Raw genomic sequence first — 24,526 nt, 5'->3', positions numbered from 1 at the left:
TTTTTTTTCTTTGGCAAATAAGCTTTTCAAATGTCGTTCCCAATGCCGTTGTTTAAACTACAACAATCTGATGAGGAAATGTCTGGAACTTCCCTCTCTGGTCCAGTGAGTCATCTAAGAGATGGTGGGGGGGGGGGAGAAACATATCAAGACTGGGAGGGGCTCTGACCTAGCTGTGGAAAGGCAATCAGGTGACATCAGAACGGATGAAGACAGCAGCACCCTGAATCTTACCCAGGCTGAATGGACTGTTGCTAGCAGGCCTCAGCCTACGAAGTCCTTGGAGACATTTGACTCAGGGATGCATCCTCCTCTTGGTCCCCCAGCAAACGCTTCCCTTTGCCTACTTAACCACAGGTCAGCGATTTGTCAGCTCTGTTATGCCCAGTTAGTTTTCCAGGGTTTTCCTTTAACTCAGCATTTGCCGAGGTTTCGCGTACCCTGCAGCAAATAGCGTGTGGACTCTTATCTGGGAGAACCGGGTTTGATTCCCCACTCCTCCACTTGCACCTGCTAGCATGGCCTTGGGTCAGCCGTAGCCCTGGCAGGGGTTGTCCTTGAAAGGGCAGCTGCTGTGAGAGCCCTCTCCAGCCCCACCCACCTCACAGGGTGTCTGTTGTGGGGGAGGAAGGGAAAGGAGATTGTAGGCCGCTCTGAGGCTCTGTCCTTGAAAGGGCAGCTGCTGTGAGAGCCCTCTCCAGCCCCACCCACCTCACAGGGTGTCTGTTGTGGGGGGAGAACTGGGTTTGATTCCCCACTCCTCCACTTGCACCTGCTAGCATGGCCTTGGGTCAGCCACAGCTCTGGCAGAGGTTGTCCTTGAAAGGGCAGCTGCTGGGAGAGCCCTCTCCAGCCCCACCCACCTCACAGGGTGTCTGTTGCGGGGGAGGAAGGGAAAGGAGATTGTGAGCCGCTCTGAGACTCTTCGGAGTGGAGGGCGGGATAGAAATCCAATATCTTCTTCATCTTCTTCTTCAAATAGCTTTAACTGTGTTGGTGCCATCGAACTGCTTGACGTTCCTAAAAGGTAAGGAGGGGGTCTGCGAATAGGAGAGAAAGGGCTCTGGAACTCTGTTTCTGAAGCTGGCCTCCAATTTGGCTATAATGATAATTTAGCGGAAAAAAACGTTTGTCTAGCAAGACTTGGTTATGTTAGATGCAGGGTCTCTGGCCAGCCATTCCACACGTTTACTTATACTGACTCACGCACGCTTGCAGACCATCATTGCTCATGAACACCAACCGATTGCGTTTCCTTTGCACACAAATACATCCATACACCATAGCCCAATATTCATCTTACTTATCCAAAAATGAATTTCTTTGAATTGTTTTGACTACAGGCAACGGCACGGATTCAACTGTTCCATACCCAAAATGCAGTTTTCATGTGTAGCTCTCTCTCCCAAGTCCCTTCCAACCCGTGGATTTGTAGGCTGCAGTAAGGCCAAGGAGGTGAAATTGCCATCTCATTCCTCTCCCATAGCTCCACCAAAGAAAGAGGTGGCTTTCATCCCCCTGTCCCTCTTCACTCCAACCCAATGACCGACAGTGCGTTCCTCCGCCTGGACCACACAACCCCCGTGAGCACAATATTATTACATTTGCAATCAGAGTAAAGTATTTAAAAATATCCTAACCTTTGTAATTCATTCCATTTTTCAGAAGCTGGGGTTCTTGACTACAGAATGTGAGACAATCGCAGGATAATAGAATCTAGATTAACTTGTAAAAGCACAGCTGGGAATGAAATCTGGGTTTTCTAAGGGCGGTTTTGGACGGTGCACACACATTTTTCAAAAGGTCCCCAGGCTCCTAGCACAAGATAACATGCTACACGCCCCATAATGCCTTAACACTGTGGATATTAGTCAGGCAATGTGAAGTGGCTTTGCACCTTCTGTTAAACTGCCTCTCTAACCAATGTATTAGTTTGCTGAGCACACAACTGACATCACACAACACACAACTGGTTTTACCTAATACACAAAAGCTGCATTTCACACTGTCCTTCTATGCCCACATCTTTCACACATGAAAATAATTGCATGCCTGCATTTTTAGACATGTGGACAGCTTTGCAAAATAACCCTGAGCAACAAATACTTCTGATGTCCAAAATCACTCCTGAGGTTCAAAGAGTTCATTCCCCTACCCCACCAAGTGCTCTCATTATTGCAGTAACCTTTCAGCACCCACCAAAGGACAAAGGGATGTAAGACATTCTCCTTAAATGGCTCCGCACAAGGAAAAATTGACAACCTCTTATGGTTTTGAAAACCAGTCTTGACATGGTTTATTTCCCTGACAGTGCAACAGTGACCTCCAGAATATATACATTAATACATTGCTGGAACGTTGCCTCATGCTCTAACTGCGGTCAACCAGCAATCACTAGAGTTGAACAAGAGCGACTTGTTCACAAATGCAGCCTTGCAGAATCATCCTCGCTGGGGCTCAGGTCCACCCAAGCAATCCTTTGCTGCGTCACAGCATGCTGACCAACTTGAAGCTTCCCACCTCGACAGTGGGGACCACGTTGATAAAAGTCTTATACAGAACGGCTCCCCTGGGTAGCTGGGGGATCATCTCCTTGCTCTCCTTGCTTCGGGGACGCGGCACATAAACCTCCTTGGTGAAGCGCACCATCCCATCTTCTAGCGCATACAGATACTTCTTCCGGCCCAACCCTACCTGATACAGGCAAACAAGACGAGAATGAGAAAGGGGAAAGGGTGGCTTCTGGACCAGAGTGCACGCAGCTTCTGATAGTGTATGCCATGCTTATGGTTTGTCATACACACAAGCAACTTAAAAGTCCTGGCTACTTCCCCATGAGAACGTCAGCTTTCATAATCATGGGTTGTTTTGTTGCACAGACACCCGTCAGGCACGAAGTGATAGCATACACTCAAAAGTCCTCGACTGTCAGATAAGATCACAAGACTATTTTTAAACTGGCACCTGCCCTCTATTGTTCACATTTCTCGACAAACACCTCCCAGCCTTTCCATAAATAACGTTATAAATCCATCAGATTTTGTACAGGAACCCAGTTCCAGGGCAGCAGCTCAATTCCAACCAACGATCGATGTCTGATCTCCTTGGACTGTGTCAGGGGAACTCAAAGAATAAACAGGATGTCTTATGGCACCCAAGCTTTCATGGACTGCAGCTCACCATGTGCAATGGGCGTCTGATGAAGGGGCCTCTAGCGCATAGAACCTTCTGCTAGAAATAGTAATTAGTCGCTAATGTGCCACAAGATTCCTTTTTTGGTTTTGTTGCAACAGACTAACGAGGCTACCTCTCTGGAACTAACACAGAGTCTTGCTTAAGAGGGAATCTAGGTTTGGCTTGATTTTCAACTCTGTGTGTTACACGATTTTGCTTAGGCATTGTTCCTGGCATGGTTCAGATGCTCTATGAGAGCAAGTATTTCTCTAAGTAAGAAATGACATTAATTAGAAAAAGACTGGGATTTGTGTTATGGAACAACATAAAGCAAAACTCCCTTTTAAGCACACTTTGGTTCCCCGGTTATCAAAATTAGTCTACTGTACCATGAGGCATCTGATCACATCTTTGTTGCCCCACACAAATACAATACAGCAATGACCCAGTCTGTTCTAAATCTGTGACTGTACAATCATTCCAACATTACCTGGGTCACTCAGATACATGAACTGTGCCTACAAATACATGGGATTAGATCCTGCCAATCAAATTTAAGACTTAAACAACCCAAAGGGTTATGGTGACCAAAATTACTAAAATATAATGCACTACAATCCCAAACTTTATGGGTAAAATATAGTTACACATATACATCTATATATGGAACAATCTCAATACAATTATAAGTCCACTAGAATTTCACACTATAAAGTGGAGTTCCAATGTCAAAGGAGGTCGACTTCATATCCAGAGCCAGTTTGTTGTAGTTTGTGGACTCTTATCTGGGAGAACCGGGTTTGATTCCCCACTCCTCCACTTGCACCTGCTGGAATGGCCTTGGGTTAGCCATAACCCTGGCAGAGGTTGTCCTTGAAAGGGCAGCTGCTGTGAGAGCCCTCTCCAGCCCCACCCACCTCACAGGGTGTCTGTTGTGGGGGAGGAAGGGAAAGGAGATTGTGAGCCGCTCTGAGACTCTTCGGAGTGGAGGGCGGGATATAAATCCAATATCTTCTTCTTCTTCCATCCTGCTTCGAAGTTTCTTCCAGCAAAGGTAGACTCTACAGTCCTCTCTTCAACAGAGATAACTTTTCATATAGTACATTCACAAAGTCTTGTTACTTTACAGAGAGGCAACAGCTCAAATGACGGCTCAAGGCCTTCGAAGCAGGATATGAAGTCGACCCCCTGTGACACTGGAACTCCACTTTATAGTGTGAAATTCTAGTGGACTTATAATTGTATTGAGATTGTTCCATATATAGCTGTATATGTGTAACTATATTTTACCTATAAAGTTTGGGATTGTAATGCATTATATTTTAGTAATTTTGGTCACTGTAATCCTTTGGGTTGTTTAACATCTGCAATCTTGAGTGGCTTCTCTAGTTTTTTTCAATCAAATTTTAGACCAGGTGATTTTTGTTGACACACTCCCCTCTCCCCCCCCCCCCCCAGGCAAACGTCATGCTGGTTTTTCTAGGATTCCCCTGTCCCTCATGAGCAGCGTCTAGCGGGGGGCACTGTGGGTTGCAAAGGGAGGGGGACTGCAAGAAAGTTGCACTCTGCAAGGGGAAATCTTTTCAAATGCAGAGATTTTTGGCGATATTCAAGCTATGATTACAAAGAGGCTCAAATTTCTTATTATTACGGCGCAGCAACCAGGATTCAGCACGAGGCAAAGGAGGACACACAAGGTTGGGCCAACTGCTGGATGAGAAAAAGGATCCTGGACAGAGAAAAAAGGGTTTTGAGCACAGGGTTGGCAAGAAGAATTTAGATGAATTCTGCACCCCCAAGACATTTGAAAAAATACCAGCAATGTTTTCAGGCTAATGCCCAATAAGATCCAGGAAACCAAAGATGGTGCAAGCAAGGTTTCAATTAAACTACACATGGGAAATACTTACATGAGCCCCTGGATGCCAACGAAACACTCGCTGAGTTGCCAATATGTTGCCTGCATGAACTAATGCACCTGCAAATGAGTCAGATAAAATTATAATTAGAAATAAAAACGAGCCCTCTTTCATCTGTACATGCAAGCTGAATAGGAACTGTTTTCTAAAGCAAAAAGTTAACCTACAGCATTCTTCTTTAGGAAGAAACACCCTATGATCTGATTTTTAAAAAAATATATTTGTAAACCCTACAAAGAAAAATCTGGGGCTGAAGCTCTGGAAATCCTTATTTTTGATCTCAGATGCCTAGACTGAGCGGGACATTACTTGACAGTGATGAGGGAAAGGCACTTTGCACATGCTCATAAGTACTTTCTTCAATCATTCCAAGACCAAGCTCTTGCTGTAATTCTTGTTTTCCTAACATGTGCTCCAGGGCTTTTTTTGGTAGAAAAAGCCCAGCAATAATTCATTTGCATATTAGGCCACACCCCCTGACACTAAGCCAGCTGGAACTGCGTTCCTACTCAAAAAAAGCCCCGGTGTGCTCTAATTCTTTGCATATTTTCTCCCACCATCACACAATCCAGTTAAGATAATGATATTGGTTTTATATCCCACCCTCCACTCCAAATCTCAGAGTCTCAGAGTGGCTCACAATCTCCTTTACCTTCCTCCCCCACAACAGACACCCTCTGAGGTGGGTGGGGCTGGAGAGGGCTCTCACAGCAGCTGCCCTTTCAAGGACAACCTCTGCCAGAGCTATGGCTGACCCAAGGCTATGCCAGCAGGTGCAAGTGGAGGAGTGGGGAATCAAACCCGGTTCTCCCAGATAAGAGTCCGCACACTTAACCACCACACCAAACTGGCTCTCTAGACTAGAGGCACACTTAACCACTACACCAAACTGGCTTAAGGATGTACATCTCACGTTTCTCATAGAAAAAGAAAATGCTCAGTGTGGGTTACTTGGGATCCAGACCCCCCCCCCGCCCCCAATCTGTATGACACCATCAGTGTTCATGGTGTTTTCTAAAATCCCACAAACATGGTTAACATGTCTCTTCAAGTTGCTCCCTCCTGCAAATTACACCCCAAGAAAGGATAAGATTGAGGGGCACATATTTTAATTAGCTGTACTTTGCTGGTGGGCGTTGGCTAACTGGCTGCTGCCACCCGGTGGCCAGTAGCACAAGAGACACTCAAGCAGGAAAATCTTGGGAAATGGGGATGGGCACAAAACTCATCACAAACTTGAATTTGTCACAAAAATCGCCTGGTTTGTGAGCCAAAGGTTCTGTATGTGCATCTGGAATTAACCTTCCAGGTTTTCACAGAGGTTCCTAAGGTTCTTATTGGCAGTTTGTGCAACAGACATGCTGGCACAGATAAATTAATCGTCAGAGAAATGGAGGGACTTCTGCAGCCCTGGAAACACCGGGGGAGGGACGGTGGCTCAGTGGTAGAGCATCTGCTTGGTAAGCAGAAGGTCCCAGGTTCAATCCCTGGCATCTCCAACTAAAAAGGGTCCAGGCAAATAGGCATGAAAAATCTCAGCTTGAGACCCTGGAGAGCCGCTGCCAGTCTGAGTAGACAATACTGACTTTGATGGACCGAGGGTCTGATTCAGTAAAAAGCAGCTTCATATGTTCACCAATAGTGGCCTCCAAAGCCTGACAGGCAGGCAGCACTGGCTACCAACAATTGGAGCAGATATATACCCCCAGCTCACATGCAGCTGTTTTACTTTGCAGCCGGCAGAGAGGAGAGTGAGAGAGAGAGAGGCAGAGAGGAATGGGGAAACCGAAGTCATTCCTCAGTGTGGAAACAGAGGGGTTGGGGTGTTTGGTGCTTACTCAGGGCTCTGAAACACCTTTCCATCTGCTCAAGCCAAGCAAAGGGGGCTCAGCTAACCTTGGCTGAAGACCTACACTCCTCAGTGGGATTTCTGAACCCTCAATTTCTCCCCTCCCCCTTTTTGCCCTTTGGGCCCTTGGGACTCTCAACGTCTGTACCTCTGAGCACACGCCCCTTGACTTAACATCACCAGCTGCCCTTGCTGTGCCTACCCTTCATTTTGGTTTCCCAACTCTCCAGCCCCCTTTTGTGCTACACTACCTGCTAGATCCCCCCTTTTGCACTTTGGACCCTAGGATCTTGACTTCTGCACCAGTGGGCACCCTCCCCACAGGGCTTATCATCAGCTGTCCTTGTTCTGCCTGTCCCTTGTCTTGGATTTCCAGCTTTTCACCCCTCCCCAGGCCTCCTGCAGGGTCTCCCACCCCCCTTTGCACTTCAGACCCCAAGATCCTCTGCGCCTCTGGGTACTCCTCCTGGTGTTCTCATCATCATTTGTTCTTGCTGTGCTTATCCCTCATCTCTCCACCTCCCTCACGTGTCAGTCTTCCTGTTGGGTCCACCCCTTTTGCCCTTTGGACCCTAGGATAATCAACTTCTGTGCCTTTGGGCACACCTCCTCTACCGGCCTTAACATCAGCTGCCCTTGCTGTGCCTGCCCCTCATCTCAGTTTTCCAACTTTCCGCCCTCCCTCCTGCTCCAGACCTCCCGTTCAGTACCCCTCTTTTGCACTTTGGAACCTAGGATTCTCCAGGGGAGGCAGGTGGGTGACCCCCATCTGCAGCAACAATGTCTTCAGTGAGAAGGTGAGCCGTTCCCAGCTCCTGCCAAGCCAATCCTCACTAAATTTTGAGGGCAGGTAAAGGGGCATCCTGGGGAGATTTGCCAGTCAGAAGCCTCTCGCTTGCAGGAGGGCTGTTTGAGACACTCCTCCTGAAACTATGTCTGTGATTTTCCCAGACAGCACTTTCCTAGGGGTGCCTGCTTTGAGGGACAGTAACTCAGCTCCCCTAACTCCAATGCTCACCAAACTTGGAGGGCAGGTAGGGGAAAGTCTGCTGGAGATGTGCTGTGAGTTTGGTATCTCTAGTCCACAGGGTGGCTGTTCTACTGCATTATGAACCTCACAAAATGAATCGGTTTGGTAAACGGGAAGGTTCATGAAACCCCATGAACTGCGATGAGCCTCCATGTTCCTGGTTCATGCCCACTCCTATTTGAAAACGTATTCGAAACTCTTAAAAGTTAGCTAACAAGAACCTAAGCAGCTGAAAAAAAGCCAAGTGATTTACCCTCCGTTTTTTTTAAGCCATAACGTTTCCCAGGACTTTTCCCCCCACGATTTTTCGAGCTGCCTCCACTCTTCTTTGATGCAAACCTCACTGCAGCTGCGGTTGTAGGAGGCATGAGCAGAACTGTGACCAAAGAGAGAGACAGGGACAAAAAAAAAATCGTTATTTAGACCAAGAAAAAGCTCACTCAAGCCCAATTCTTAAGACTAAAGATAAGTTTATAATATCCTTCAAATGCCAAAAAAGTCAGTGCAGGGGGGAAGGGAGCAGTCCCCATTTGAAGTCTCAGAGCAAGCATTAGTTTACATGTATCTCTATCCTGCTTTTCTCACCAGTCAAGACCCCAAGCAGCTTTAGAACATCATTCTCCCCTCCACCACATTCCCACGATAACCCTGTGAGGTCGTCCAGGACGAGACTTTGTGATAGGTTCAAGGTCATGCATCAAGCTTCCATGTTAGAAGTGGGAATTAAATCTGTGTCAACGAGGGTCCTAGTCTGCCACTCTTACCTACTCCGCTCCTCTGGCTCTCCGGTTCAGACAGAGTTTAGAGAAAGAAAGGCCCTTGTTTCTCAGCACCCAGCATCTTATTCTGCAACAAGGTCTCCATTTCAAGAAAATCACAAACTGCAAATTTCTGGGCTCTGCCTGCACAAACGGAAATCTTTTTCTATCTCTTCCCCAGCCCCCAAGATAGAAAGACCATGGGGTAAAATGGGGAAGCTAGGGAGAAAAATTGCAGGATATTTCTCCTCACCCTGGGATATTATTTTCCCCCTTTTCTCCAGTGGGAAAAAATGAAACTGTACGAGCAAAAATCTTGTTAAGACAAAGTTTTATGCATTCAAGATGCACACAATGAAGATTTTTATATAAAACATTCGACAGTGTTATTGAACGGCAAATCCTGTGTATTCTGCAGACATATGCAACACATTTTTAAGACTGTGCTTATTGTTTAAAGCAACGTCACCCCAGAGTCGGAAACGACTGGTGCTTCCCACAGGGGACCTTTCCTCTACTTATTGTTTCAATGCAATTTGGTCCACAATTTACTGTAGTGTATGATGGAAAACATTATTGAAGGGTTCCAAGTTATAAACTTGTATCAGGTCCCACGCATCAAACAGGTCACACTGGATCTGATCTTTGCTAGGGGGATAGAGAAGAGCCCAGTTGTTATGGATATAGTATCATGGTCAGATCGCTCCGTCCTGAAGGCCCGCCTGGGCAACCCAACCCTTCCCTGCCTAGGCGGCAACCTGATTTATGCTCACCTGCAGAGACGAATGGACCTGGATCTGATTCCCCTGGGCAGCTCATTAGATGAGCTGATAGAGGACTGGCATAGCCATCTTTCTGAAACCACTGATGAAATCATTCCTCAACATCCTTTTCATTCCTGTGCCAAAATAGCTCCCTGGTACCCTGAGGAGCTACAGAGGATGAAACGGGAACTTAAGACAGCTAGAGCGAGTTTGGCAATGGACTCATGAAAAAGCTACAAGAGCTTCTGAAATCCTATGAAGTGGCAGTAAAGACCTCCATTGCATCTGCTAGCTCTTGCCCAGCTCAATTATTTAGGGTAATTAGGTCATTATCCTTTCCCATAGAGAGATCCCAAAATGTTAGAAATTTGGCAATTAGATATGGGGCATTTGCAAGCTTACCCCCCCCCCCCACCCACCCCAATAAAGTCTTGTTGCTGTGCCAGGAACTGCCCACCAACTTTGATACAGTATGGGAACTGTGGGTCTCCTTGGTTATCTTCAGGTCCACTGCTGGACCAATTCAGCTTGCTCTCACAGGCTGACATCGAAAGGATTCTGGATGCTGTGAAGCCCACCAAATGCCTCTTGATCTGTGCCCATCATGGCTGGTAAAAGCTGGTGGTGATAGAACATGGGTTCCCCAGGTAGAAATTATAAATCTGTCCCTGATTTCAGGGGTCTTCCTGTGAAGGTTAAAAGAGGCAGTGGTGGGACTACTCCTAAATAAAACTTCTTTAGATCCCACTGATCTCTCCAACTACTGCCCAGTTTTGAACTTGTTCCTGGGTAAGGTAGCCGAGAGAGCAGTAGTGGAACAGCTCCAGATTTCCCTTGATGACACTTCTGCCCTAAACGCCTTCCAATCCAGAGATAACACTGGTTGCTCTCACAGATGACCACTGCACACAGCTGGTGACATTGCTTGATTTGTTGGCAGCATTTGACATGGTCAGCTATGATCTATTGACCCACCACCTTACTGATGTGGGAATTTGAGGAACAGCCTTGCAGTGTCTATCAGGGGAGCTCATAGTCGATCACCACCAGCTTTTACCAGTCAAATAGTTTGGCCAAAGGATTGGCGGCCATGGTGGGTTAGCTAAAACAGAGCCACCTGAAATTAAATCAATCAAAGATGGAGGTCCTGTGGCTGGGCCAAGTTGATTCAGGGCTGAAATACCAACTCACGGCTCTCGACAGTGTGCCATTAATACCTACGACGGCTATCAAGAGCCTGGGTGTGATCCCGGATGCCTCCCTTTCAACGGAGTCACAAATTAGTTAAAGTGGCATTTTACCATTTGCGCCAGGGCAAGCAGCCGGTCCCCCTCCTGTCTCCTCCAATTTAGCCACAGTGATCCATGCAACAGTCACCTTCAGATTAGATGACTGTAACTTGCTCTATGTAGGGCTGCCCTTGAGACTGCAACTGGTCCAGAATGCAGCTGTGCTTGTCCTTACGGGAATGTCCTTCAGAGCTCATATTCAACCACTGCTCTGCCAGCTGCACTGACTCCAGACTGAGTACTGGATCAGGTTCAAGGTCCTGAAACTTTAAAGCCCTAAGCAGTCTGCAACCAATATACCTTTGGGACCGCCTCTCCTAGTATACCCCTCAAAAAGCACTATGCTCAAGTGACAAAAATCTTCTGGTAATCCCTGGCCCCAAGAGCATCTGGCTGTCCTCAACCAAAGCCAAGGCCTTTTTGGTCCTAGCTCTGACCTGGTGGAATACTATTCTGGGTGAAATCCAGGCCCTGCGGGATCTAAAGAAGTTCTGCAGGGCCTATAAGACAGTTGTTCTGCCAAGCGTATAGTTGAGGGCAGTGACAGTTTTGGATTTTGATTAACCTCCCCCTTCCTCTTTTTCCTCCATACCAGATAGTTTTTAGATACTTACTCCCCCTGAGATTTTACACCATCTATTAGTTACATATGAAGCTGCCTTATACTGAATCAGAACCTCGGTCCATCAAAGTCAGTCTTGTCTACTCAGACTGGCAGTGGCTCTCCAGGGTCTCAAGCTGAGGTTTTTCACACCTATTTGCCTGGACCCTTTTTTGGAGATGCCGAGCATTGAACCTGGGACCTTCTGCTTCCCAAGCAGATGCTCTACCACTGAGCCATCGTCCCTCCCTTATGTTTTTGACTTTATTTTATCGTTTTACTGTAGTTACTAAATTAGAAATGTGAATGTTTTAGATTGTATATTGCATTTTATCATGATGTTACCCACTCTGAGCCTGTTCACAGGGGAGAGCAGGCTATAAGTCTAATGAAATAAATAAACAAAATTTAACTTGATATCCAAATTAATGTTTCTGTTTTCAATTTTTACTTTTCGCCTAACTGTTAAGGTACCACAGAATGTGAATTCAAGTCAGTTTTGCTTGGAGATAATTATTGGCTGCACTCCCAAAATTACTTCCCAGGAATTACACCCCATTATGGAGCTTATTTCTGAGTGGATCTGGTTTGGATTGCTCTCTAAGGTTGTATACTTTTACATTTCACCAATATGCCACAGTACAGTATAAATAACACATTTTATATTGTTAAACCAGCAATGTAAGTTTAGGCTTCATTTTAAAAAGTAATGATTGTATATATTTGAATTTATCCTAAAATGTGGATTTTTCTCCCAAAGAAAAGGGTTTGCAGATTCAAAATTTTCAGAAGTTTTACAATCTCTGTTCTGCTTTTGTATTTACCAACCAGTCTGAGGAACAACTCAAAACTTTGTACTCACTATAATATTTAGGTTGGTTCTAATAAAAAAGCATGTGTTTTGTTTTTTGTTTTTTCCCCCCTTGTGGAGTGCTGGCCGAATGCCCACCCATAAAGGTGGTACAGTCAGCAGGCAAGCCGCCACATTCTGCACCCGCTGCAGTTTAGATCAGTCTCAAGGGTAAGCCAGCGTAGAGCGAGTTACAGTAGTCTAGTCTGGAAGTGACCGTCGCATGGATCACTATAGCCAGGTCCTGGGGGGATAGATACGGTACTAGCTGCCTGATCTGCCAAAGATAACAAAAGGCAGACCTACCAACCAGTCTGAGGAACAACTCAAAACTTTGCACTCACTATAATATTTAGGTTGGTTCTAATAAAAAAGGCATAAGTGTTTTGTTTTTTGTTTTTTCCCCTTGGATCAAAATGCTCCCCCCAACAATTTTTATCTCAAGACTGTCAGAAAGGCATGGCTTCTACCTTCCACAAAGCCCCTGAAGAGCATCCTCTCCCAAAACCCACCCGTCCTCTCATTTTTATCAGCATTCAGCCCAAGGAAAAGTTCTCTAGAACTCAAATGCTAACTTGACTCTTAGCTTTTTTTAAATAAAAAGCATTATGCTAATACAAGTGTTTGGACGTTTTTCCTAATGGAATAATACAGCTGCATGCATTTTTTTGTTAAAGGGTTAATATTTACTAATTTTTGGATTAAAAATTGGCTGCTTCACAAAACGTTTCTCACATAAATACATACTTTTGATAAACGTGCACGTCATTTTCAATCAGGAACACCATGACGCCTTTGACCTTTACTTTGTGGGGCTTCAGTTAATTCTTTTGCATACAATTAGCAGCCAGGACCGTTTCACCTCTAAACCTTTCTGCTCAGCTCTTTTAACTATCAGGTTGCTAAAAGAATACTACAGCTCTAGTAATTTCCTCAGGCAAATTAAACACAGGATTAATTTGATCTTAAATTTTCCACAAGCACATAGGGAGTCACATTAAAGGATTAAGGAGGAGGGCAATAGTTAACAAAGAAACATAAAGCCGAAATATGAACAACAAAGGGCAATAACCTACATCAGAGCAGAGGACATAAGGCTCCTGCTCAACAATGTATTAAGGTCTATTCACATATTTGTATGTGTTCTGAATCTCCATCCCGTGTCATTACACACATTGGTGAGGATCCAACAGAGTATTTCCACAGATGGAACTGTTTCAACCCACAGAGCACAACTCCCCCAACCAGTGTTCCCTCTAAGCTGAGTTAGTGTGAGCTAGCTCATACAGCCCAAAATGCCACCTTAAATCTTCTGACCACAGAAATACTCACTCGGATCTGTGCTCTTGTCTCCATATACTGATGTAGAGTTTAATGCAAGGTATATGCAATCACTCCAGCATTCTTATGCTGAATAGGTAGCACCTCCAGCCCACTGCTGAGTGATAAAAATATCCCAATGTTTAGGTGGTAGAAGAAGTGCGGTTATCATATCTTCTACGGTGGGGTAGTGGAATCATGCTTACCTGACTATTTTGGGGTATGACTTTTCTCCCTGCATACAGGGCCACGACAAGCACAATTCTGCTGCTCAAGTACAATGAATTTAAACACAAACATGTACAATCTGAACAGACCCTCTGCCACTCATTTGGTGAATAATTTAAAAAAAAAAATCTTCTGCATCAGTGCTATAAACCTCTCTTGGAGGCCTAGAATTGGAAGGATTAATATAAAGGCCAGCTAGTCCAACCTCCTACACGGTGCAGGAAATCCAAGGAGCTAACCTTCTTAATTAGACGGCTGTCCAGTCTCCGCTTGAAGACCTCAAGTGAAGCACAGCCCTTCACTGGCAAAATGCTGTTACCATTGGAAAGAGTCTGCTAATGCTTAGCTGAATTCTATCCTCCTATGATTTAGTCACGGCCTCCGTACGTTTATCTAAATCCTCTGTTGAAGTCGTCTGTGCTTGTAGCCGCCACCACCTCCTGTGGCAGTGAATTCCATGTGTTAATTACTCTTTGGGTGAAGAAGTACTTCCTTTTATCCGTTCTAACCTGACTGGTCAGCAAGACTTTGTCTTCTTCTATGCGACAGCCCTTCAGGTATTTGAAGAGTATAATTAGGCCTTCTGATCTTCAGGATAAATGTTTCCAATTCACTCAACCTTTCTTCTGAACCCACTCCAATTTCCAGCGTCCTTAAAATGTGGAGGAGCCCAGAACTAGCCCCAATGAGCACTGGCAAGTGCATGATAGCCTAAAATTACACGCACACACCACCACCACAGACACTTTGCTACAGAATTCACCACTACTCTCCCAAATGTTTCAAAGATGAAGGAAATCCTTCTGGAATCTGGGGAGCCTTTTCTTGACCAGTAAGAGTGATGATATCAGAAAATATCCAACATGTAATTCTTAACAAGAGACCTTATTACTTAAAAGCTACATGAAACAACACCTCATGGTACCCAGTTTGGTCCTCAATGGGAAAGAAATCCTTCTGGAATTTATTTACACTCCACCAAATTCAATCAGACACTCCATGCAGGCTTCTCAATGACATGTGTGTCGAAGCAACAAAGTCTGCACATATGCAAGTAAAATGCACAGGTATGTTTCAGCAGCATGTACTATGCATGCAAATTACAACCCCATACACTGTGCAACTCCTAAATTTCCCTAAAAAAAAAACCAGGCTAGACAACACACAAGCAAGCAATCTTGCCAAACTTAGTAAGTCTGGTGGTTCCAATCAAACCTGTGTTAAGAGAAGCCATGTTGGATCAGGCCAATGGCCCATCCAGTCCAACGCTCTGTCACACAGTGGCAAAAACCCCAGGTGCCATCAGGAGGTCAACCAGTGGGGCCAGGTCACTAGAAACCCTCCCACTGTTAACCGCCCCCCCCTCCCCCAGCACCAAGAATACAGAGCTTCACTTGCCCCAGACAGAGAGTTCCATCTACCTTGTGGCTAATAGCCACTGATGGACCTCTGCTCCATATGTTTATCTAAATCCTCTCTTGAAGTCGTCTGTGCTTGTAGCTGCCACCACCTCCTGTGGCACTGAATTCCATGAGTTAATTACACTTTGGGTGAAGAAGTACTCCTTTTATCCGTTCTAACCTGACTGGTCAGCAATTTAATTAAGTGCCCACGAGTTCCTGTACTGTGAGAAAGGGAGAAAAGTTCTTCTTTCTCTTCCTTCTCTATCCCATGCATAATCTTGTAAACCTCTATCATGTCACCCCTCAGTCATAGTTTCTCCAAGCGAAAGAGCCCCAAGAGCTCTAACCTCTCTTCATAGGGAAAGTGTTTCAAGCCTTCAATCATTCTGGTTACCCTTTTTATGTAAGTCACCTACCACAACTCCAAGATCTCTCTATTGGTCAGTCTCCACCAGTTTGGATCCCATCAACATGTATTTATAGTTAGGATTTTTGGTCCCAATGTGCATTACTTTACATTTGTCCAAGTTGAACCTCATTTGCCAAGTTGATGCCCTCAACAGATCCCTTTGGAGTGCCTCACAATCCTCACTGGTTCTCACCACCCTGAATAATTTAGTGTCATCTGCAAACTTAGCTACTTCACTGCTTACTCCCAACTCCAAATCATCAATGAACAAATTAAAAAGCAACGGACCCAGTACTGAGCCTTGTGGTAACCCCACTGCTTAATACCCTCCACTGTGAAAAATGCCCATTTATACTCATTTCCTGTTGCTTAGCCAGTTTTTGATCCACAAGAGGACTTGTTTTTTTACCCCATGACTATTGAGCTAACTTATGAGTCTCTGATGAGGAACTTTATTAAAAGCTTTCTGGAAGCCAACATCTATTGGGTCCTCCTTGTCTACGTTTGACAAGACCTTCCCTTACAGAACCCATGTTGAGTCTTCCTCAATAGCTTTTGTTCAGCAACGTCCCTACTAATTCTGTCTTTAATAACGGTTTCCACTAACTTACTTGGTATTGACGTCAGACTGACTGGCCTGTAATTTCCCAGATCTCCTCTGGAACTCTTTTTGAAGATGGGGATGACATTAGCCAACTTTCAGTCCTCAGGAATGGAGGCAGATTTTAATGATAGATTACATATTTGGAAAGCTCTAAGAAACTTTATGAATGCAGCTCTGATTTCCAAGTCCAAAAAAAGCAATTAATACCTTTCATCAAGGCAATTAATAACTAACATAAAAAGACAGCTGCCAATCTTCTTTCCAACCCACAACCACTGGTTTTTTTGTCAGGCTAATAAAACAAAACAGAGGTCAAGGGGGAAAAGAAGTGTAATATTTCAAGTCAGGAACTTTCAGGCCTGAAACATGGGCGAGTTGTGCTTCAAAAACCCTGAACATTTGCAGTGTGAACGGCTGAAGTTACCTAACGCTAAACCGTTCCATTCTTTTGATGGATGTTGCTGGGTAATGCAGTGATCCCAATCTCTTTTAACCATAACTATCGCACTTAGAAATCCCATCGTTTTAAAAATGAAGGCTTCAACAGCCCTTTCGCGTGCAGGATTAGCAATACTTAACTAAAGAAGCGCCCACTTCTGCATAGGATCGCCCGGTTTAACTATGACCCCCATGCATCCTTGTTCGGGAGGCAGTCCTACTGAATTCACTCCATAGGGTTTACTTTTGAGCAAACATCCATAGGATTGGGCTCTTGTCACTTTAGCAGCGGAGAGCGCAAAAGTGGCCGTAGCCATCCAGGGTAAATCAACATGGGTCAGGATGGCGCACGGGTCTTCAGTTCCTCCTGCATACCCACTAGGGTTGCCAAGTCCAATTCAAGATATATCTGGAGCCAGAAGACTTGGGGGGGGGGGGGGGGTGGAGCCAGGAGACATTAGGGGTGGAGCCAAGATCAAGGCTGTGACGAGCATAATTGAACTCCAAAGGGAGTTCTGGCCATCACATTTAAAGGAACGGCACACCTTTTCAATTTCTTCCTTCCATAGGAAATAATGGAGGATAGGGGCACCTTCTTTTGGGGCTCATAGAATTGGACCCCCTGGTCCAATCTTTTTGAAACTTGGGGGGTATTTTGGGGAGAGGCACTAGATGCTATACTGAAAATTTGGTGCCTCTACCCCCCAAAAATAGCCCCCCCAGAGCCCCAGATACCCACAGATCAATTGGCCATGATTTTCTATGGGAATAAATCTCCATAGGGAATAATAGAGTTCCCAGCAGACATTCCCCCCCCCCCGCTTTCTGACAACCATGAAGTGGGGGGAGGGCCTCCAAACCAGGGGATCCCCTGCCCCCACCTGGGGATTGGCAACCCTAATTACAGTGTCTTGCGCATTAGTAAGAGCTATAAAAGTAATATTCCGTCTGCCCCAGTGATTTCCTCATGCTAGGGTTGCCAAGTCCAATTCAAGAAATATCTGGGGACTTTGGGGGTGGAGCCAGGAGACATTAGGGGTGGAGACAGGATCAAGGCTGTGACAAGCATCATTGAACTCCAAAGGGAGTTCTGGCCATCACATTTAATGGAACGGCACACCTTTTCAATTTCTTCCTTCCATAGGAAATAATGGATAGGGGCACTTTCTTTTGGGGCTCATAGAATTGGACCCCCTGGTCCAATCATTTTGAAACTTGGGGGGTATTTTGGGGAGAGGCACTAGATGCTATACTGACAATTTGGTGCCTCTACCCCCAAAAAACAGCCCCCCCCAGAGGCCCAGATTCCCACAGATCAATTCTCCATGATTTCCTATGGGAATAAATCTCTATAGGGAATAACAGAGTTCCCAGCAGACATTTCCCTCCCCTCCCCCCGCTTTCTGATGACCCTGAAGCAGGGGGAAAGCCTCCAAACCGGGGGATCCCCTGCCCCCACCTGGGGATTGGCAACCCTAATACCCACCCCTGCTGGCCTGCTCCCCCCCGCTCCCCGTTTCCCTTCCCCAGCCCCTCCGAGGCCTCCCATCCCGCCCACTCCAACTCACGTTGACTGCTAACCGGCCTGCTCCAGAGGAAGCGCAGGCTGAGCAGCCCCGCCATTGAGCCTTCCTTCGCTCGAGGGTTCTCCAAGCCGGCCCCCTCTGCTTCCGGATCCGGCGCCAAGCGGATTTTTGAATGCAGCCGCCAATTCCGGATTGCTTTGGCTCTCTCGTTTCCCCGCGTGCAGGGCAGACTCGGCAGTTTACCCGAGAGTTATCCTCGTTCGCTGCTATCAAAGCCCCCTGCTGCTTATTCCCAAGTAGTGAGAGGAGGTTGCGGACTGGTGCGCGCCAGGCGCTCTGAACGCACCCAGATGTGACTTCCCTTGCCTTGTTCTGAGCCCCGGTTCTCGTGCTCAGAGCAAGGCTGAGACTTGGTGAGTGCTGGATGCAAAGGAAGCTGTTTCTTAAAATGGTTTCTTAAGCGTTCTCAGGGTGGTGGATGAATGGTATAATCCTAATGCAAAATTATTCCAGTCTAAAAGCAATTATTTCAGCGAGTTTGGACGGGAATAAGCAGTGTGGTTCCCCAGTAGCTGTCTCTGGATCAGTGTTCACAAACTGTGGCTCAAGATCCAAAAGTTGGTTGGAACAGCACAGATGGGTTATGGGGGCCAGGAGGGAAGAGGATGAATAGGGTAGTCAGAAGAAATGGGGTAGTCAGAAGATGGTAAATTTGGGGTTGTCTTTGCCTAGGGTACATAGCAGCCATGAAATATTGCCGATTATTCAGTACTGTTAAAGATTTAAAAATAATATACATGGAAAATTTAAATGTTAACTGATATGAAATTCCTGCCTTTTCTATAGGGGAGGGAGAAAGTAGCATGGAGTTACTTTGAAAGTGGGTCTGAGAAAGTGGAGTACATTTAGAAATAATATCTTTAAAGCATCTCAGAACCTCTGCCCTAAACTAAGGATTGGATTGACCTGAGTCCTGAACATTATGAATTGTTTGATTAAAATGCTGGAAGTCTGACCCCTCAGCTAGGCACTCATAGTACCACATCTTCAAACTTCTTAATATCCTTCTCTGGAGCTTGGGAACTCTGAAACATGACAACTACATGAAGAACATGAGAGCCCTGCTGGATCAGACCAGTAATCCGTCTAGTCCAGCGTTCTGTCTCACACAGTGGCCAACCAGTTCTTCTGGAAGGCCAACAACAGAGCATAGAGGCCCAGACCTTCCCTGATGTTGCCTCTTGTCTCTGGGATCTAGATATTTAGTGACTGAATGTGGAGGTTCCCCATGATCACCATAGCTAGTAGCCACTGATAGACTTATCTTCCATGAATCTAGCTAATCCCCCCTTAAAGCTTTTTATTCTTGTGGCCATCACTACATCCTCTAGCAGCAAATTGTGTATCATATTCTTTATTTCAGAACATTCTAGAGGATGTGGTACATAGTTGGTAGATTTTCCTCTGCCAGCTGCCCTGCATAAAGAGAAAAACTTCAAACGACTGCTCTGTAGTAACTTTCTATAACAGGCAACATCTTTCTACAGGGCAAATTGATTAATGTGGTGGAAATCTTCTTGTCAGAGAACCCAAAAAATATTGGAGATTCTTTTCCTATAGATAAGACAAGAGTGTGGTCTTCCAGCTTAAGGTCTTGTAGCTGCCAGTGACTTTGTTGTTCTTCCTTCCTCAAATGCTACCTAGTTCCACTGCCCTGTGTTCATCGTATGAAGGTATACACGATGTTCCCAGAGGTGGGTGACAGTGAGGATGAGGAGCTACGCAGCTTTTCTTTTCTAAAGAAGCCGCTACCTCTAAGAGATGAAGTCGTTGTGCTCTGCAGCTCGGATTCTGAGGACTCATCCACTCTGTCTCCTGCATGGAAAAAGGCCTGTAGTGGACAAGATTTGGCCAGAGCTGCTACTCAGCTGAAAAAAATGTCAGAACTCAGCAATGAAAGTGAAGAGGAAGAGGACCTGATGCCCTTGGCTGAAAGACTCAGGAAGAATCTCTTAAACGCCAAACCTTCTACAGCTGGGGCCTCATTTACTAGACTCCAGGAACCAAGAAGCCAAGTCTTGGTTGGGCACAAAAGGCTATATTCAAGTGATGAGCAAGTAGCCACTGATTGCTTGCAGCCGTCACAACCCAGAGACATTCAGAGAAGAGCTGTACCCAGTACTTGGGAGTTGTCAGATAGTGACCAGGAAATGGCTCCCAGGGTTCCTAAGAAACAATCTGTGAACCAGCTTTCAGTTTGTCTTTCTCAGTACTCCGAAGAAAATGGAAGCCACCTAATGGCTGAGATGAGCCTGAAGTCATTCCCTCTTCAGACAGAAACGAAACACAGCCAGGAGGAACTTGACAAAGATCACCAAGCCGCCATAAAGAAGAGAAAAGATCAAGAAACTCAGAAAAGGCTACGGGAGCAGGAAAGAGAGAGGAAGAAGGCTCTTGCCAATCTGCGGAAGGCTCAGAGACCAGAAGAGTGTCTGAAACACATTCAAGTAGTGCTGGATCCAGGTATTGCTCTTTAATTCCTAGCTCTGTTAGGAGTTAATCCTTTACCTTCCCTACAGATCCTTGATCTCTATCCCCACTTTAGGTCTTTTACAGGTAGAAGGTGGTGGGCAATTGCTTACCATTCTGCAATCCATGGACTGTAGCTACATCATTGCAAATCAAGTTGTCCCCTGCAGTATTACCTGGAGAAGAAAAACTGGGATAGCTCAAGTAAGGAAGCACAGATCTTTCCTCTTTCTTTCTATCTCTAGCAAAATGGCTATGTTGGCAGGCTGTTGACTGCCAGTGGTATTTCTTTGGTGACTTTGTTGCTCTGACAAATCTTAACTTGTACTTCAGGGTTTTTACTGAAACACGTGCACAAAATGATACATTCCTTTCCCGGCAATATTTTCTGTGTTACCTGAGCAAATATCTCAAGGGTTATCTCCTTCACCATTTATTGTCAGTTGTAGGTCTGTACCCAACAATATAAACAATTGAGCTGTGAAGCACCTTGTGGTAATTTTTTTGAGGATTCCTCCAGAATAGAATTCCAGCATTGAAGGTTTCAGTAGGTAGTAATAGTTCTCTGGATCCTTATTACCTCTGGATCCCCCATCTCCTCACTAATTAGAGATTGCTCTCTAAATCTGAATTTCATTCCAAAGTAATTTTTTGGAGGATTCCTCCAGAATAGAATTCCAGCATTGAAGGTTTCAGTAGGTAGTAATAGTTCTCTGGATCCTTATTACCTCTGGATCCCCCATCTTCTCACTAATTAGAGATTGCTCTCTAAATCTGAATTTCATTCCAAAGAAAAACAGATTCCACCGTCATTAAGTTGAATGTTGTTTGTGGTCCAATTTGCTTCATATAGTTTGATAAACAGCTTTATTCTGTAGCTACCATCAGATAAGTTTAATGGATATATTGCATAGTAGTAGAATGCATTTATGAAGAATTTGGCTTTCTTTGTTAGACCAATTTCAAAGGGTAGCTATGTTGGTCTGCAGATTTGAGTCCTGGAGCACCTAGGAGACCAGCAAGAGTTTTAGGGTTATAAGCTTTTGAGAATCAAAACTCCTTTTGTTAGATTCCTATTTACGTCTGATTAAGGGAACTTGGACTGCCAAAAGTTTCTACCCTGAACATCTTGTTGGTCTCTAAGCTACTCCTGGACTTCGTTAGACGAAATGCACAGTAATTCTGCAGTGGTGTCTTTCCCCTGAAAAATTGCCGTTATATTTATTTGTTTTCTTTACCTGTAGCCTGATTTTCTCACTGAGACACGAGGAAGATTACAGAGTATAAAAACAATGCACTAAGAGAAAAGATAACCATGCAAATGTGACAGGATTAGGATTACAAAATCAGAAAACAATGCAAACAAAAGCTGGTATAAGCTGTGGCACACTTTAAACAATGCAGAGAACAGAATTCATTTTTGTATTTTCTTTGGGTTCTACTCTCTTATGGTCTTAAGTCTGTGGTGTTTGTGCCTGAAGGCTGACGAAGACAACTGGATAGAAGAACCCAACATCCTTGTTCTTGTGCTCCTAGAAGACTTTGTCTCCATGATCCAAAACTATAAGCAGGTGAGGTCACTTCTGGTTGTTGTCCAGTTAGCAGTGACAAGATTTGTGGTGGCATTTGGAAAGAGGGTGAGAGAGAGACCAAATGCTGAAAAACTGCAGGGGTCTGTTGTGACAGTCTTGGAAGCAGGTTTGCAGATTGTGAATGCTTTGTTTAGTTGGGAAAGATTTGCTAGTTCATGAGTCAGAATCTTTAATCCTAAAGTAGCTTTACTTGCAGAAAAGACTGATAACCATATGGATCTGGTTGGAGGTTGTGGGTTTTTGCTTTGGCCCAAAAATGTATAGTCTGTCCTTTTTTAATAGGCTAGCATGGATGGATCCGGCGTGACTCTACAGAGCTTTGTGGCTAATGTTAAGAAGAAAATCCCTGGGAAAACTCTGGCAATGGCTATTGTGGAACTGGAAAAATACTTCAGGTTAGAATTGTTTGTTGCAGAGATTTATATCCCCACCCCCACCCCAAATTGGTTTGGCATCATGGTAGTGTTTTTGTAGGAATGGGTACTTTTCCTGCTTTAGAATTCACTCAGCTGTCATCTGAAGGGGGACATGTTACTGGCACGTTTTCTTAAGAAATGATGGCCTGTCAGCATGAATTCCTGGCAGACCCTACTCTTTACTTCACATTGAGCTTTTTCACACAGCCTATGTATTCCAATATGGAAGCTGGTCAGTTACTGAACAGTAACGGGTTTCTGCTGGCATTTCAGACAGAACCGACTCAGCAGGTATAAATGTCAGCGGGGGAAGCCACAGATTTCTGTGGGTTGTAGTTGGAGAGCGGATTGTCTGGTTTAATAGGTTGGTGAGTGTTTTGTCAGGAATTGTGAGGAGGATGAGTGGGTCAAGAGGTGTAGTTTGGAGTGAGCAGGAGATTCTGGATCTCCTAGCGGTATGGGGAGATGATGAAATCCAAAAAGTCTCAATACTGTTGTGATGGAAACCATGACTATTACAACAATAGAACTAATAGAACAATAGCCTTCCACACAAACCATTGGTCTCACCAATCACTGTTGGTCTGTTCTCCCACTGAAACCTGCTGCCCTATGGGCAACCCCTCTCCAGGTGGCAACAGCCCCCACCCCCAAAAAAGAATTGCCTCAGAGTCATCTACAAACCAATCTCATTCCCCTGTGTGGGCATGGAAGTGACAGCAACAGGTGACAGACCAATGCCTGGTGCCCTGATCTCCTGCTTGAACTGTGTATCCAATGGGGCACCTGTTACCAAGTTTCAGCGGCGGCGATCTCTGGCATCTCAATGGAGCCCAGGCATCCCTATAGTGGTGCTGTTGTGAGACGTCGTTATAGCGCTATAGCAATCTTAGCCCGACGTTCCAAAAAAAAAAAAAGCTGGAGATCGCGCGCCGGCAGGTGAAAACGGCTGATGCTGGTGGAGGCGAGATAAAAGCGGAACAGTGTGAAATGGCTCGGTTCAATCACGGAACCGTATCGGGGGAAAAAACATGTGTCCGAAAACTCCCATCCCTGTCTCGGATTACTGCAAGGCAGCACATTACTGACTCCCTTCCGGCTTTCACTGGTAAGTGTGAAAAGGCCCATTGTGTCTTGGCATGTAAAAATCTGTTTTGTATATTTGCATCATTCAGCAGGCCTAAATTTTCTGGCAAAGATGTGCTGGGCAAAAAGTCAAAAATAAATCAACAGGTCAGAGACAAAACCCAAGAATGAAGAATTAAAAGATTGACTCGTTTCCCTCCTTTCAGAGTATCCAACTAGCATTGTATTACAGGATATAGTATGCTTTGGGATCAGTTTTAGAATGGATATGTTTTGGTTGGTAAAGTTGTTTCCTGTGGTAATTATTGCTCATCTCAAGTGTACAATGCGGCTGCAACTTGCTATCGCTCCTGCTGCTGTGTGTGGAGTAGTGAACCACAGAACGAGAGATACGGTACATTTGTTACTTTCCCTCACAGGCAGCTGCTCTCACTTTCCCATTCTTCCGGGAAGGCAGAGACACAACAAGGGGTAGGGGGAAGGGTGCTGGAAACACCTCCTTTTCCCAGCCTCATGGGAAGGCTGCAGACAGGACAACATGGTTCTGCCAGGCCACATGCAGACCGTCGGTTGTGCTCTCATGCAATAGACATATACAACATATTTCCGAGCACATGTTTAGAAGTGAATTATTTTGTCCGCAATTAATATGCCAGAATGTTGATGAAGATAATAGTTCAGAGCTTTTGATTTTATGAAGTTTAACACTATTTAGATATGCCATTGTTCTTATTTATGGCC

The 24,526-nt window shown here is 45.1% G+C and overlaps 2 protein-coding genes across 6 annotated transcripts in view; one reads left to right on the top strand and one right to left on the bottom strand.

Moving 5' to 3' along the window:
• Positions 1 to 2,265: 2,265 nt before the first annotated feature.
• On the bottom strand, positions 2,266 to 18,336 carry MRPL27 (mitochondrial ribosomal protein L27). 2 transcript variants are annotated; one of them, XM_060253478.1, is made up of 4 exons: positions 18,205 to 18,336; positions 8,226 to 8,348; positions 5,085 to 5,152; positions 2,266 to 2,694 (listed from the first exon to the last, which is right to left on the bottom strand). In XM_060253478.1, the coding sequence occupies exons 1-4, from the start codon at positions 18,257 to 18,259 to the stop codon at positions 2,488 to 2,490; spliced, it is 453 nt and encodes a 150-aa protein (XP_060109461.1). In that variant the 5' UTR covers positions 18,260 to 18,336; the 3' UTR covers positions 2,266 to 2,487. The 2 variants fall into 2 exon arrangements, with proteins under 2 accessions (XP_060109461.1, XP_060109462.1); XM_060253479.1 differs by having other exon boundaries at positions 8,226 to 8,321; positions 18,205 to 18,317.
• Positions 18,305 to 24,526, top strand: part of EME1 (essential meiotic structure-specific endonuclease 1) — a 16,179-nt gene continuing 9,957 nt past the window's right edge. Inside the window, exons 1-5 of one of the 4 annotated variants that reach the window (XM_060253474.1) lie at positions 18,305 to 18,575; positions 19,867 to 20,685; positions 20,768 to 20,895; positions 22,173 to 22,262; positions 22,566 to 22,678. In XM_060253474.1, the coding sequence (XP_060109457.1) occupies positions 19,890 to 20,685; positions 20,768 to 20,895; positions 22,173 to 22,262; positions 22,566 to 22,678 (1,127 nt within the window). In that variant the 5' untranslated portion in view covers positions 18,305 to 18,575; positions 19,867 to 19,889. Of the gene's footprint in view, positions 18,576 to 19,585; positions 20,686 to 20,767; positions 20,896 to 22,172; positions 22,268 to 22,565; positions 22,679 to 24,526 lie in introns of those variants that run through there. The other 3 variants (XM_060253475.1, XM_060253476.1, XM_060253473.1) reach the window with 3 other exon arrangements.

The sequence above is a fragment of the Heteronotia binoei genome, chromosome 13, assembly GCF_032191835.1.
Source record: "Heteronotia binoei isolate CCM8104 ecotype False Entrance Well chromosome 13, APGP_CSIRO_Hbin_v1, whole genome shotgun sequence".
Classification (NCBI taxonomy): Eukaryota; Metazoa; Chordata; class Lepidosauria; order Squamata; family Gekkonidae; genus Heteronotia; species Heteronotia binoei.
This window is presented reverse-complemented; position numbering and strand designations above follow the sequence as displayed.

Coding starts and splice junctions, on each gene's coding strand:
- MRPL27 (XM_060253478.1), bottom strand. CDS start 18,259: ATGGCGGGGCTGCTCAGCCTGCGCTTCCTCTGGAGCAGGCCGGTTAGC. Junction 8,349..18,204: donor CAGGCCGGTTAGCAGTCAAC/GTGAGTTGGAGT, acceptor CTTTGGTCACAG/TTCTGCTCATGCCTCCTACA. Junction 2,695..5,084: donor GTTGGCATCCAGGGGCTCAT/GTAAGTATTTCC, acceptor TGCCTGTATCAG/GTAGGGTTGGGCCGGAAGAA.